Source organism: Thrips palmi, unplaced genomic scaffold, assembly GCF_012932325.1.
Source record: "Thrips palmi isolate BJ-2018 unplaced genomic scaffold, TpBJ-2018v1 HiC_scaffold_8, whole genome shotgun sequence".
Lineage (NCBI taxonomy): Eukaryota > Metazoa > Arthropoda > Insecta > Thysanoptera > Thripidae > Thrips > Thrips palmi.
The window spans coordinates 5,938,410-5,949,870 of NW_023144635.1; the positions used below are offsets into that span (position 1 = coordinate 5,938,410).

The 11,461-nt window shown below is 41.5% G+C and overlaps 3 protein-coding genes across 5 annotated transcripts; 2 read left to right on the plus strand and 1 right to left on the minus strand.

Annotated features, from left to right (window-relative positions):
- Positions 1-54: 54 nt before the first annotated feature.
- On the minus strand, positions 55-1,235 carry LOC117653983 (60S ribosomal protein L14). Of its 3 annotated transcripts, none has more exons than XM_034400081.1 (4): positions 1,177-1,235; positions 641-742; positions 360-554; positions 55-277 (listed from the first exon to the last, which is right to left on the minus strand). In XM_034400081.1, the coding sequence occupies exons 1-4, from the start codon at positions 1,177-1,179 to the stop codon at positions 92-94; spliced, it is 486 nt and encodes a 161-aa protein (XP_034255972.1). In that variant the 5' UTR covers positions 1,180-1,235; the 3' UTR covers positions 55-91. The 3 variants fall into 3 exon arrangements, with proteins under 3 accessions (XP_034255972.1, XP_034255971.1, XP_034255970.1); XM_034400080.1 differs by lacking the exon at positions 1,177-1,235 and adding an exon at positions 1,022-1,165; XM_034400079.1 differs by lacking the exon at positions 1,177-1,235 and adding an exon at positions 952-975.
- Positions 1,236-1,482: 247 nt separating this feature from the next.
- Positions 1,483-6,964, plus strand: LOC117653978 (U1 small nuclear ribonucleoprotein 70 kDa). Its single transcript, XM_034400066.1, has 10 exons — positions 1,483-1,804; positions 2,101-2,218; positions 2,298-2,362; positions 2,442-2,504; positions 2,585-2,666; positions 5,435-5,536; positions 5,613-5,910; positions 6,116-6,364; positions 6,448-6,515; positions 6,587-6,964. Exons 1-10 carry the CDS (start codon positions 1,661-1,663, stop codon positions 6,715-6,717), a joined length of 1,320 nt encoding a protein of 439 aa, XP_034255957.1. The 5' UTR covers positions 1,483-1,660; the 3' UTR covers positions 6,718-6,964.
- A 545-nt stretch (positions 6,965-7,509) lies between these two features.
- On the plus strand, positions 7,510-11,431 carry LOC117653970 (targeting protein for Xklp2 homolog). The gene is made up of 11 exons (XM_034400049.1): positions 7,510-7,560; positions 7,777-7,996; positions 8,077-8,169; positions 8,253-9,086; positions 9,171-9,312; positions 9,389-9,512; positions 9,595-9,813; positions 9,895-10,053; positions 10,133-10,303; positions 10,432-10,626; positions 10,753-11,431. The coding sequence occupies exons 1-11, from the start codon at positions 7,525-7,527 to the stop codon at positions 10,933-10,935; spliced, it is 2,376 nt and encodes a 791-aa protein (XP_034255940.1). The 5' UTR covers positions 7,510-7,524; the 3' UTR covers positions 10,936-11,431.
- The last annotated feature ends 30 nt before the right edge of the window (positions 11,432-11,461 follow it).

The window sequence follows — 11,461 nt, forward strand, 5'->3', positions numbered from 1 at the left end:
TAGATGACAATACCCAAACAGAGGTGGGGAATGAACAATAAAGATAAATCAATAGAAAACAAATGCACAAAGTTTAGTTTAATGCTTCAGTTTATTTCTTGACAGGGAATTTACGGATCTTCACAAACCGCGGAGAATTCTTCATGGGCACCTTTCTGAAGCATCCACTCTTGATGTTCTTGTTAATGACACGGCGATAGACGGTAGTGCGAAGGTAATTCCTGTGTCGGCGTGCCCCCCTCAACTTGAAACGATCGTAGTCGTTCATTTCCCTCCTCTGAAGACAAACGTGCAAAAACACAGTGAGGGAAAACAAAACTACAAAACGCAACAACATTAAAGCAGTGAGGAAATTTTACCTTGGCAGAGTTCTCAGCACGCTTGCACCACTTGCTCTCCTCCCACTTCTTCTGTACCTCACCATCAATCCAGGCTTTGCGCACAACCTTGGTTCTGGCAGAGTGGGGGAAAGTAACTTTGAACTTGGTGAGATGGATCTCATTGATCCTGATCTGTTGCCGAGGAACGCCGGTCTCGGGGCCGTCGATCAGTACCTAGACACAACATTGGGGAGTAAGATTGACACTAGAGACGACAGAACCTCACTGTAGAGCCAGTGGCTGGCAACGCACAAACATACTCTGGTCTGGTCGATAACGTCGACGATGGCCACAAGCTTCCCCTTGAGTGGACCGGAGGCCACGTAGGCCACACGGCCAACCTCCACGAACCGCTGGAAGGGCTGGAAAAGAAGAGAGACCACGATAAGCAACAATGTACACACAGACGAGATGGGGTGAGGTTAGGGCTTCGGGGCTTAAGAGAGAATAACACGGCCGTCCCGGGCCCTGCCAATTAAAAAGCGGCCGAAGACACAGCGACCACGTTTAAATTGAGGCATAGAAATATGTGAAACTATTTAAAGCGGCTGACATCTATCAAGGAACTTGCCAACATCCACACAAGCCGCAAAGCGGTGTGGCCATGTGGCGATATCAACACAAGCCCTCAGAACAATTACCATCCCTGTAGAGATACTTAATACACTTCAACACGAAATGACTTCCTGAAGCCACGAACACTACGCAAGGCGACACACGGTTGAACTGATGAACATCCAAATCCCGAAAATACTTAAAATCTTAAGGGAGAAGCGGCACAGATCTACAAGCTTACCATTGTTAAACCGGAAAGAAGAGAACTAAAATGGCGGACGGAAGAGCAACAACCGCCTTGCAAAACCTCACCGGAAATGATGTGAAAGCTACAAACCACTCAACTGTTTTCACTTGAAACAGAAATTCAGCCATCTGATGCATATTGGTTTTGGATGGTGCATTCGACACGGTTTGTAATTTAAAAAGTCATTTTGTAGATGGACGAAGCCATGCTTTGCGTCCTTGTCGAGATGTCCTTATCGTCATGGGTCCATTATCGTCATGGGTCCATTGTTTGTTGGCTGCAGTGCTTGCAGAACAAAACAAAGAAGAATGATGTCAGCTTCTTCCTGCCTTAAAATGGCGTCATCAGACTAGTAAACAGTTGATTGATCGCCTTGAGGACGATGTTTTCCGTTTCTCTTTGACGTTTTCTTCTCATTGAAGTGATTTCAGTTTTGATATTAATATATCTAACTTGGCAGCCAAGTTACTTCTTGAAAATGACGCAGTTTTTGCCTCAAAACTTGCTAGCTTTGTTCGCTCCGCGTGACCCTGTCCCTTTCCTTCCTCCGCCGGACAAACTTCCTCACGAAAAGAAAAACCGAGGATATCAGGGTGTTGGAGGGTTCCTAGACAATTTTGAGGTAAGTTTAGTTTGCCGTTCCCTACTTTATGCCTATTTTGAAATTCTTATTCCTGCAGCTTGCGGCTTGTAGGGCCCAACCTGTGCCTTTGGCGTCCCTGCTGCGCGAGCAGTCCATGTAGCCGGTCGATGATGTTTGAGTGGCGAACTTAAGATTTCAACTGAAGAAATCTATTTTTGTGCATTCTCATGTATTCTGGAATATATTTATGTGCAGGGACCATCCACTTTCCATTTAGTTTCGAGGTTGTGTGTTCATTTAGAGTTTCACTCAACATTTTTGTTTTATCTGTTCAGGATCCAGCTGATACTCCACCCCCAACCAGGGTTGAGACTCGAGATGAGCGTCATGAAAGGAGAAGGAGAGAAAGAGCTGAGCAAGTTGCGTACAAACTTGAACAAGAGATAGCTGTTTGTATGTATCTCTTTTACTAGTGTGCTCCATTGTGCCATAGATGTGGCTTAAACTTAAGATTTATTCTGTTCTGTTTCAGGGGATCCTCATAACATATCCACTGCTACGACTGATCCTTTCAGGACTTTATTTGTGGCACGAATTGTAAGTTAGAAACTAGACATTACATTCTAGATTGATCCTGGCCGTCACATTCTTACCGTCCTTTTTTTTTTTGTTCCAGAACTATGATACATCAGAGTCTAAGCTTCGCAGAGAGTTTGAAATGTATGGTCCTATTAAAAAGGTATGTATCCATGTTTTGGAAGTTTCTTCTCAAATTTCTTCTAGTTGCTGGCTAACATTATGTCACATTTCTGCTTTCAGATTGTTTTGTGTCATAACACTCAAAATGGCAAACCAAGAGGATATGCCTTTATTGAATATGAACATGAACGGGACATGCACTGTGAGTTCTGATAAACTAAATCGCCTTTAAAAATGATTTTGTGAGAGGCCCATGATTAAGATGCTTACTATTTGACCATTATTGCTATGACCTACATGTTCTAAAGCTGCCACTATATCCCTTTTCTTGTTTTACATAATTTGATTATTTTTTGTGTATTGAAAGTGACAAATTCAATTTCTCCTAAATGAACCTTATGTTCACCCCAAAGTTTGGCCTTGATTCCTTTGTTCTGTTTTTTATATTACATGTAAATTTAGATATCTGCCTCTGGCGTAGACATGTAATAGTGCATGCACCTCTCACAAATTATTTTGCCTTTCTGTATGATAAAATACCTTGAAACCTTCAACAGCTATTACACACACTGGCGCTTCCACAAAATATATTTTGTGTTGTTAGCAGATCCTGGTTTGATTAGATGCCGAAAACTGTTTCATAGTCTGAGTCCTTTTTACATATTGTAATTTACTCTTCACACATTGATTGTCAGAATTTCCTCAATCTCTTGATTGAGGATGTTTTCAAGCACATGCCCATTTTTAAGTGGGTTTCACCATGGTGTGTTTGTTGTTTGTTCTGCAAAACAAAGTAATCTATTTTCACCTGGATCTGCTATTGCCTTCTTTGTGTTAGTCCATTTCGCACGAAACATCATTGAATTTTCAGCGTTACACCTTCTCTTCTGTTTGTCACTTTATGTGCAATCCCCCAATAATTGTTTGAAACAAGCCATTTTGACATGAGCCACAATATCACACTCATTTTCTTCTTTTTACTCATTGACACCTGCAATGCTCGTGCAGGGATAAAATGGGTGGGCGTATATGTTTGCATTCATTTATGGAAGTTGGTTTTAATATGACATTCCATTTCTTCATGTGTACTTTGATGGGTTGTTATTACAAGGGCAAAAAGTGTAGGTCTACACTAAAGTGCCAAGTATTAGTCATGTTTCCATCATACTTTTGCAAGTAGGTCTTCTTCATTCACTTGCAACGATTGAGATGTATGCGGTGAGATATTTTGCCCATCAAGCGAACCACAGTACAGGAATTAGACATCCAGCTTTTTACTTCTCTCTTCATTTTATAAATTTTTTTGGAGATTCCTGACATCATATCTATGATGTGTATCTGTGAGTGGGGGACTTTAAGTTGGTGCTTCTTTCGTTTTCTCCTGTGTAGCAACGTCATGTTGGATCATGAGTTTGCAACTCTGATGGTAACAAGCTGTTTCTTGGCTTGGCTTAAGCCTGATAGGATTTAATTTTACTTTCAGTGACATGACCCTGTGGCAAGCTCTTTCACACAATACTCAAAAAAATATAAATTAACAGACTTTGTGCAATGCAGACCAGAGCAACTTCCTTAAATGTTTCATGTAGTCAAGTTTTTTTTTTGGTATATTGTTCAAGAAGCACTATGGAGCGGATTATTAATTAATCGGGTGTGTATCTTGTTTTTGGACAGCATGGCGGGCAGCCGACACCTTAAAGCCCTTCCTCACTTGTGTGCAATACGAAACATTGCTGGCTTACTAGGTTTGTATGTGTGGTAAGACCCAACATACAAAGCAGTATTATGGCTTAACCCTCAGTCATGTCACACAACTCAAATATTCGGGGCTTATTTTGATTCTCATTTCCTTAAATCTTCAAGAACTTGCCATTTGTTGTGGGATTTTCCTTAACTTTCCAATATTTCATTTATCTGGGGAAATAAGTATTTTTCATACAATATTAGTTTTCAAAAAAGGAATGCGCTTGGTAAACGTAAGTAAATATGCGCACCAGGTAAAAAGACTCAAAAGGATCTTTCAAACGCTGGCGGATAAACTGGCTTTTACCTACCCTGTAAATTTAATCATTTTGAGTATCTTCATGATGTAAGTACTGACATTGATAAGTTGGTAGGTATGGCTGAAAACAATCTGTTGTTGTAATGGTCTGCATATGAGAAGTTGCACGAGGCATCAATGCAGATTATATAACTTTTGGGTGTGACTTGTTCCTGGGACTTCTTCAGCTGGAGTGATGCAACCTCAGGTGGGATGTTATTCTGGGAACAGTTACACCAGGTTATGACCCTGAAAAATATTGAGCCATGATGACACCTTATATTATGAAAGAGCATTTGTTATCCTATCCACCTTACGTTAACACTACACATCTTAACTTGGTATGAAAACAGAACATTTCTGTGGGAAAATTTGTTCATTCTGTCTTTGTGAGCAGCATTACTCCTGCCGAGGAAGCTCAGAAACATTTCACTGATCTTGCAAGACATCATTTCTCCTTTCCATTTCCTTTTTAATCACAAGTAGAACTTAAAAAAATGCTGGGAGTCTGCTTGAACTTTCGAGTGTTGCTAGCTTTTATTTTCATGTTATGTTTTATGCTGTGAGCCATTTTCTGTGAATTGTGGCAATTGTCTCAACAGGGATCCTGAATGATGCTGCCAAGGAACAACAATTGTTATGCGAACCATTTGTCCCCCTTGTTTTGTTTTTCCAGCTCCTTTTGCAAAGTCACCTCAGCTGCTTTAATTAATTTTATGCTGTTTGTAGCTCTCATCTGTCGTTTTTTGTTTGTTTTTTAAAATCTTGTTCTGTGGAATATCCCAGTTTGGGGTTTAGTCCAGAGTAAGGGGGCACTTATCCAATTTTGTGGAATTTGCTAATAGAACGAATTAGGACCCATTTATGATATGATGCACACCCTTTGTATAAAGGCCTAATAATATCTAATTTTTTATCTATCTTTCCAGCTGCCTACAAGCACGCTGATGGCAAGAAAATCGATGGCCGGCGTGTGTTGGTGGATGTAGAACGTGCCCGCACCGTGAAGGGGTGGCTGCCAAGACGGTTAGGTAAGCCTGAAGAAAGAAAGCAGGAGATGCTGGATCTGAGTTGTGAATCAAGTTTAAATTTTGACTGCGTTTCCAGGCGGTGGACTCGGTGGAACTCGACGTGGCGGTCCCGATGTGAACCTGAAGCATTCGGGACGAGAGGACAATGAGCGAGAGCGCGAGCGCTACCGCCTGGAGAGGGAGCGAGAGATGGCTGGCGGCCGCGGAGGCGACAGGGGCGGCGACAGGGGCGGCGACAGGGACCGAGGAGTGGACAGGGGCATCGGCGACAGGGACCGCGGGATGGACAGGGACCGGGACCGAGGCGCGGACAGGGACAGGGAGCGTAGGCGGTCTAGAAGTAGAGACAGGGAAAAGAGGCGTCGCTCTCGCAGGTAAGAGTGAAAGGTGCCCCGTGAGCCCCAATTTGATTGACTTTGGTTTGATTAATTTTCTAGCATTGCATGTTCTTTTTATGAGTTAAGTGTGTGTGCTGAACATCAGTTCCAACTCAGCTTTCAGAGAGACGCGTCTTTGCTTTCTTCGTTTGTCAAATACCTGGATTCCTTGTTTTACTTACTGATGGTTATCCTGTTGCAGTCGCTCGAGGGATCGTAAAAGGAGAAGGAGCAGGGACCGTCTCCGAGACCCCGATATTGAAGAAATTGAAGACAGGCCACCGCGTGAGAGGGAACGTGAACGGGATCGGGACAAGGAAAGGGACCGTGAACGCAAGAGGAAACGCAGCAGGTCGAGGGACAAGGACAAGGAGGAGAAGAAGGATAAGGACAAGGATAAAGACAGAGACAGGGAACGCCGCCGAGAGAAACGGGACAGAGAACGAGAGAGGTAAAGCTGCTCTCTGTGGTTTCAAGAAGTAAACAAAACCCTCTCCCATTTTTGGATTTAATCAAGATGTTTTTCGTTTTCAGGGATAAGGAAAGGCGAGGCAGAGATTTTGATGAGACTGATGTACGCATCAAAGAAGAACCAGCTGATGGTGAGACTCATTTAACATGCAAGTGGTTTAGTTATTGCACAGTTTGTTAATAATTCGTGGTTCTTTTACAGACTACCCCGACTACTCTGCAGGATACAACTATGATGGCACTGCCATTAAAGAGGAAGATGAAGAAAAATACAGACCTGAAAAGGATGGCACAAATGGGTCATATGAAGGAAATTACTCTGAGAATTACTGACATTTGTTTTTCCTACCTTAATAGTTTTGTCCTTTTAAAAAATGTACAAATATTCACTGTTCTGCTTTTGTAAGTCAACAATCATGTATGATATGAAGTCTATTATAATTTTATGTGATTAATAACCTTTTATATCCCACTTTCTTCTTCATCATGATTACTGCCTGCATCCACATGCACAGATGCATTGTTTCCTAGATGCTGCCTCTAGTCGCAGGCTCATAAATTAAATCAAAAATGTATTTTATATTGACTATGGCAATTTATTTTTTAATTTTTCTCTGACTATATTAAGAGCTTTTCACATGTCATGAAAGCTCTTTTTATTAACCTTTTGTACATGCTCTGAAGGACAATACTCCTTGCTGCTGTTTAAATACATGTGTGAAAAACAAGGCAGACCTCCTGGCTCTGGCTCACCTGGCCTATTATCTATAATAAATGGTCCTTTGTTTATTAAAAATTTGTTAAAATTTTGACTGATTTGTTTTGTTTGCAATGACTCCATTTATTTGACCCTTTTAAACAATCATAGGATAGAAACTGAACCTCTAGGAAGAACTTTCTTTTGACATGAAACGAGAAACACTGGGAGCATCGTGCACTGTGCACAACGCGCAAACGCTATCATAATCCCATTCATGAAAATTCTACTGCTGGGACCAGTCACAGCGCCTGCGGGCAGCTTGTACGCATGCTTGCAAATGTTCGTCACGAACAAAACGCCACTTTAAGTCGCGAAACAATCAACCTGATGCTTAATTGCGAGAGCACTATTTGAACGTTCCCTCTTGTTTTGATCCCCTGATGATCGTCGCTTGTCGAGATGTGACCCTAACGCAAGTAGTGTAACATTTCGTTTTACCTACGATTGATGGTGTATCTTTTAACTATAAAATTGAACCTTAAACAAATGAAATAGTTGTTAAAAAGAACGGCATAGTCTTAGTTTTGCTATGGTAGGATATACCTCTCGGAAACTTCCCTAACGTTTTTAGTAACACTCTTTTCGAGGGTTGGTACTTCGTGTTGTTGTGTTTTCATTTCAAATTCTTGCAGTCTGCAGAAACCGTTGCTTGCTGCTACACATTTGGTGGGAAGGAACGGAAAGTCCGGGTCAGTGTTGTGGACGAAAGCAGGCGGCTGTTTACAGCTCTCCTGACGAAAGCGTTTTTACATTCTATCGGGGCAGCCATGGATTATGATTTTGAAGCCCCCACATATGTCAACTTTGCCGAAGCTATGGATGAAGATGAATCAGAAGTCTCCAGATACTTCGGTATGATTCTATTTGGTTACTTGGTTTCGTCTTGGACCGCGACTATTTGTAAACGAAGGTATTTTGCTGCAATTTTTCAGATGTTGAGCATGAAGAGTCCTTTTCTCGTCTGAAGGGCACTCCAGGGGTCGTTCTTCCCGGTGGACTGCGTGCATCAGCGAAAAAGGCATCAGGTTAGTTGAGTGTGCTTTTAAGAACGATTAGGCTTCTTTTTCTCTTTCACTGAAGGTAAATCCTTTATGTTTCTGTATTTCAGTTGGATCTGCTTCTTCTGACATGAATGATTCGAAGAGGCGAACCAGTCAGCAAGGCACTACTTCAGCGAAGCCAAGTAGCAGGACCACTACACCAGCAAAAAGGAGATCTTCTTTAAGACAGAGGACCTCCACAGTGAAAACACCAAGCAAGTTAAAGACCCCAGCAAGTGTGAAACGTCTTGGCCGAGGCAAGGTTTCTACTACCACCCCAGGGAAAGTTGTTGCTGCTTTAACTGCGTTAAAACTGACTCCAGCACACAAAGTGGCAGTTACACCTGGTAGTGCTAAGCGAAAGCAGAATACTGATGACCAGCAGTCATCACCTTCGAAACGAGCCAAACTTACTCCCAAGACCAACACTGTTGCAGCAACAAGTATGGAAGTTTCACCTCCTGCTTTAAATGTCAATGGTCTTCTTCAGCAAGCTATTAAAACACTTAATGATTCAACCCGGAAAGGAAAGCGAAATGTAACCGGGCAGTTAGTCTCTCTGGTTGATGGTATTGAAGTGCCCTGCCTTCCAGACAAAGAGCACAACATGGAAACAAGAGCAGACAAAGCAGCACGTGATCCGCCAATTCAATTAAGATCAAGATCTATTGTGAAAACTTTGACCGAGAAGGAAGGTGCAGCCCGACCTAGGCCAAGGCCTCAGTCAAGTGACAGATTGGTATTGCCTTGCAAGGATTTCAAGTCCAGATCAAAGTCGATAGATCGTCTGGTTCATAAACCAATTAAAGCAGCAGAACCCTTCATAAGTCTTGCAGAGGCAACAAGTCGTTTCCAAAATAAGACCCCTCTTCGGTTCAGAGTCAAGCGCCGTGATTCGCCTGGTTTGTATAGACCTGTCTTTTCCTCTTGCTCTTTTCTTTTGAGGGTCTTTGTGAGTTTTACTTGAGTCTCCTATATTTCATTAGCAAATAAAGTGAAAGGGCCTATTTTGGCTTTGAGAGCCACTATTCCGCAATCCCCTGCATTGAGAGTCAAACATCGCAACAGACCTGTCACAGCATTGTCGAGGGAGGAGCAAGAAGCCATTGAACTTGAAGAATTGCGCAAGTATGTGAAATGAAGTCATGTGAATGTAATCATGCATCTCTTAGCATTTTCCCCACGCTCTTTCTTTGCTTTCCAGGAACAAAATAAAGCCAGTTCCATTGCCTGACAAAATACTGAAGAGCGTTCAGTCAGTGCCAAGGTTTGAAAAGAAGCCAGCAACTCTTCCTGAGCCTTTCAATATAACTGAAGTGAAGAAAAGGGTTTGTATAGTCAAGGATACTAGAAAGACTAGGCCAAATCAGTTGCTTACATTAAATCATGTATTGTTTAATGTTGTTTTAGGAGCCCAGTCCTGCACCAGAACCAGCTCGATTCATGGCACGCCCCATGCCGAAGAAGATATTTGAAGGCCCTGTAGGACTTGCTGAGAAAAAGCAATTCCCACTGACTGAACCCAAGTCTCCATCATTTTGTGCAAATGCTTTGAAGCGTGCCAAGGAAGCTACATCTCGTGTAACACCTTTAAAACATATGAACAAGATAACAATGAAAGTTCTAGAGGTGGGTTTTATTGAAGGCTTATTTCACCCTGAAAAGAGTGAGTATTGTTTCTGTTCACTACATTTGTTTACTTCCATTTAGGAGACTGGTGGGGTCCAGATTTTGAGAGAGAAACCTCTGGGTCACTTGGGTGTTCCATACACTGCTCAAACAGTTAAGACGACAACAGAGGTGAAGCCATTTAGTTTTGAGGAAAGGGACAAAGAGAGAATTCAAAGGAAAGAAGAAAAGCTTAAAGAGGTACTTGTATTAAATGTTGTATTTGGATGTCTAATTGATTCAACATTTATAATTTTTTCCATCTTATCTTTTTGAGCAGCTACAGAAACAGCTATCAGCCAAGCCTTCCTTTCATGCAAACCCTCTTCCATCTTTCAAAACACCACCACGGATTCAACGCACTGCATCACCTGCTCCACGGTCAAGAACTCCAGTTGTACTTAAACGTGACAGCTTGCAGAAGTCTGCTGCAACCATTCCTGATTCTAAGGTAACAATTAAACTAAAACTAGACAAGTAACACTAGATTATTTTATGGATTTTGCTTGCGGTGAAATGATTCTTAGAAGAGGCACTAAATCTTGCATGCTCATTATAATTGATTATGATCTGTTCCAGCCTGCTTTGATCTCGAATTTCAAGGCTCGTGCTCCTACTGTTCTTCATAGGAAGCCATTTGAGCCCGTTAAACCGAAAAGACAACTCCCATTGCCAGATGTCACTTTAGCTTCAGAGATCCGCGCCAAAGATAGGGAGGTATATGATCGTCAACTGATGCAGAGGGAGCAAGAAATGGAGGCTGCAAGGCAACAGGTAGGTGCTTGAGAAATGCCTCAGTAGATTGATTTGACTGCTCAGTATCTTGAGCTACTTTCTGACGCTCCCTTTTAACTTTTTAGTTTTTCCCTCTCTTATATTTGTGTTTCTTTAATTTTCCAGTTAAAGGCTGAGAAAGAAAAAAGAGAAATGGAAGAAATTGCTCTTTTAAGAAAGCAGGTTGTTCACAAACCCAATCCTGCGCCAAAAGTAAAACCCTTTGAACCTCAGCCCAGCAACAAACCTCTAACAGATCCCAACACTCCATTCTGCCTCAAGCGATCCAGAAAGGTTAATGCTGTATGAGGAAATTGCAATCTGTGGCCCAACATTCAGTTCTGGACCACTGCATTTGTCATTCCCGCTTAAGGTTTGTGAGAAGTATAAATATATATTGCAGACTGTTAATTTGCACTTGATGTCTCAATTAGATCTAAAGATAGTTCTTGGTGTTAAAATAGACAGCTTTTATTCATGGAGAATGTATATTAGCTTTAGTGCCTTTATATTTGTAAGTTAATTGTAAGTGAATTTTTTCACTGACCACTTTTGGGATGAATATCCTGTTGTGATTGGTCACAATTTAATTACTTAAGGACTCATTATGGACTTTTACTCTGGAAGGATTTTATTTAAAGAATAACTTTTTGAAGAGAATATAATCATTCCGTTCTCTAACTTTATGTCATATGTGTGCATACACACCTTTTAAAAGTAAACTTTTAATACACTAGATGTTTGTGATTTTGTAAAAGCATGTGAGATGAACATAAAAGAAATAAAAGCTTTATAAATACCTGAAGATTGTGGCTGTCTGTACCCTGTACTGCAC

Bases quoted from the DNA above. Each gene is read 5' to 3' on its own strand.
- LOC117653970 (XM_034400049.1), top strand. From the start codon at position 7,525: ATGATCGTCGCTTGTCGAGATGTGACCCTAACGCAA. The intron at 9,087-9,170 runs GTTTGTATAGAC...ATATTTCATTAG, and splicing joins CAAGCGCCGTGATTCGCCTG to CAAATAAAGTGAAAGGGCCT. The intron at 9,313-9,388 runs GTATGTGAAATG...TTTGCTTTCCAG, and splicing joins GAACTTGAAGAATTGCGCAA to GAACAAAATAAAGCCAGTTC.
- LOC117653978 (XM_034400066.1), top strand. From the start codon at position 1,661: ATGACGCAGTTTTTGCCTCAAAACTTGCTAGCTTTGTTCGCTCCGCGT. The intron at 2,505-2,584 runs GTATGTATCCAT...TTCTGCTTTCAG, and splicing joins TGTATGGTCCTATTAAAAAG to ATTGTTTTGTGTCATAACAC. The intron at 5,911-6,115 runs GTAAGAGTGAAA...ATCCTGTTGCAG, and splicing joins AAGAGGCGTCGCTCTCGCAG to TCGCTCGAGGGATCGTAAAA.
- LOC117653983 (XM_034400079.1), bottom strand. The intron at 555-640 runs GTATGTTTGTGC...TGTTGTGTCTAG, and splicing joins ACGTTATCGACCAGACCAGA to GTACTGATCGACGGCCCCGA. The intron at 278-359 runs GTAAAATTTCCT...GTTTGTCTTCAG, and splicing joins GTGCTGAGAACTCTGCCAAG to AGGAGGGAAATGAACGACTA.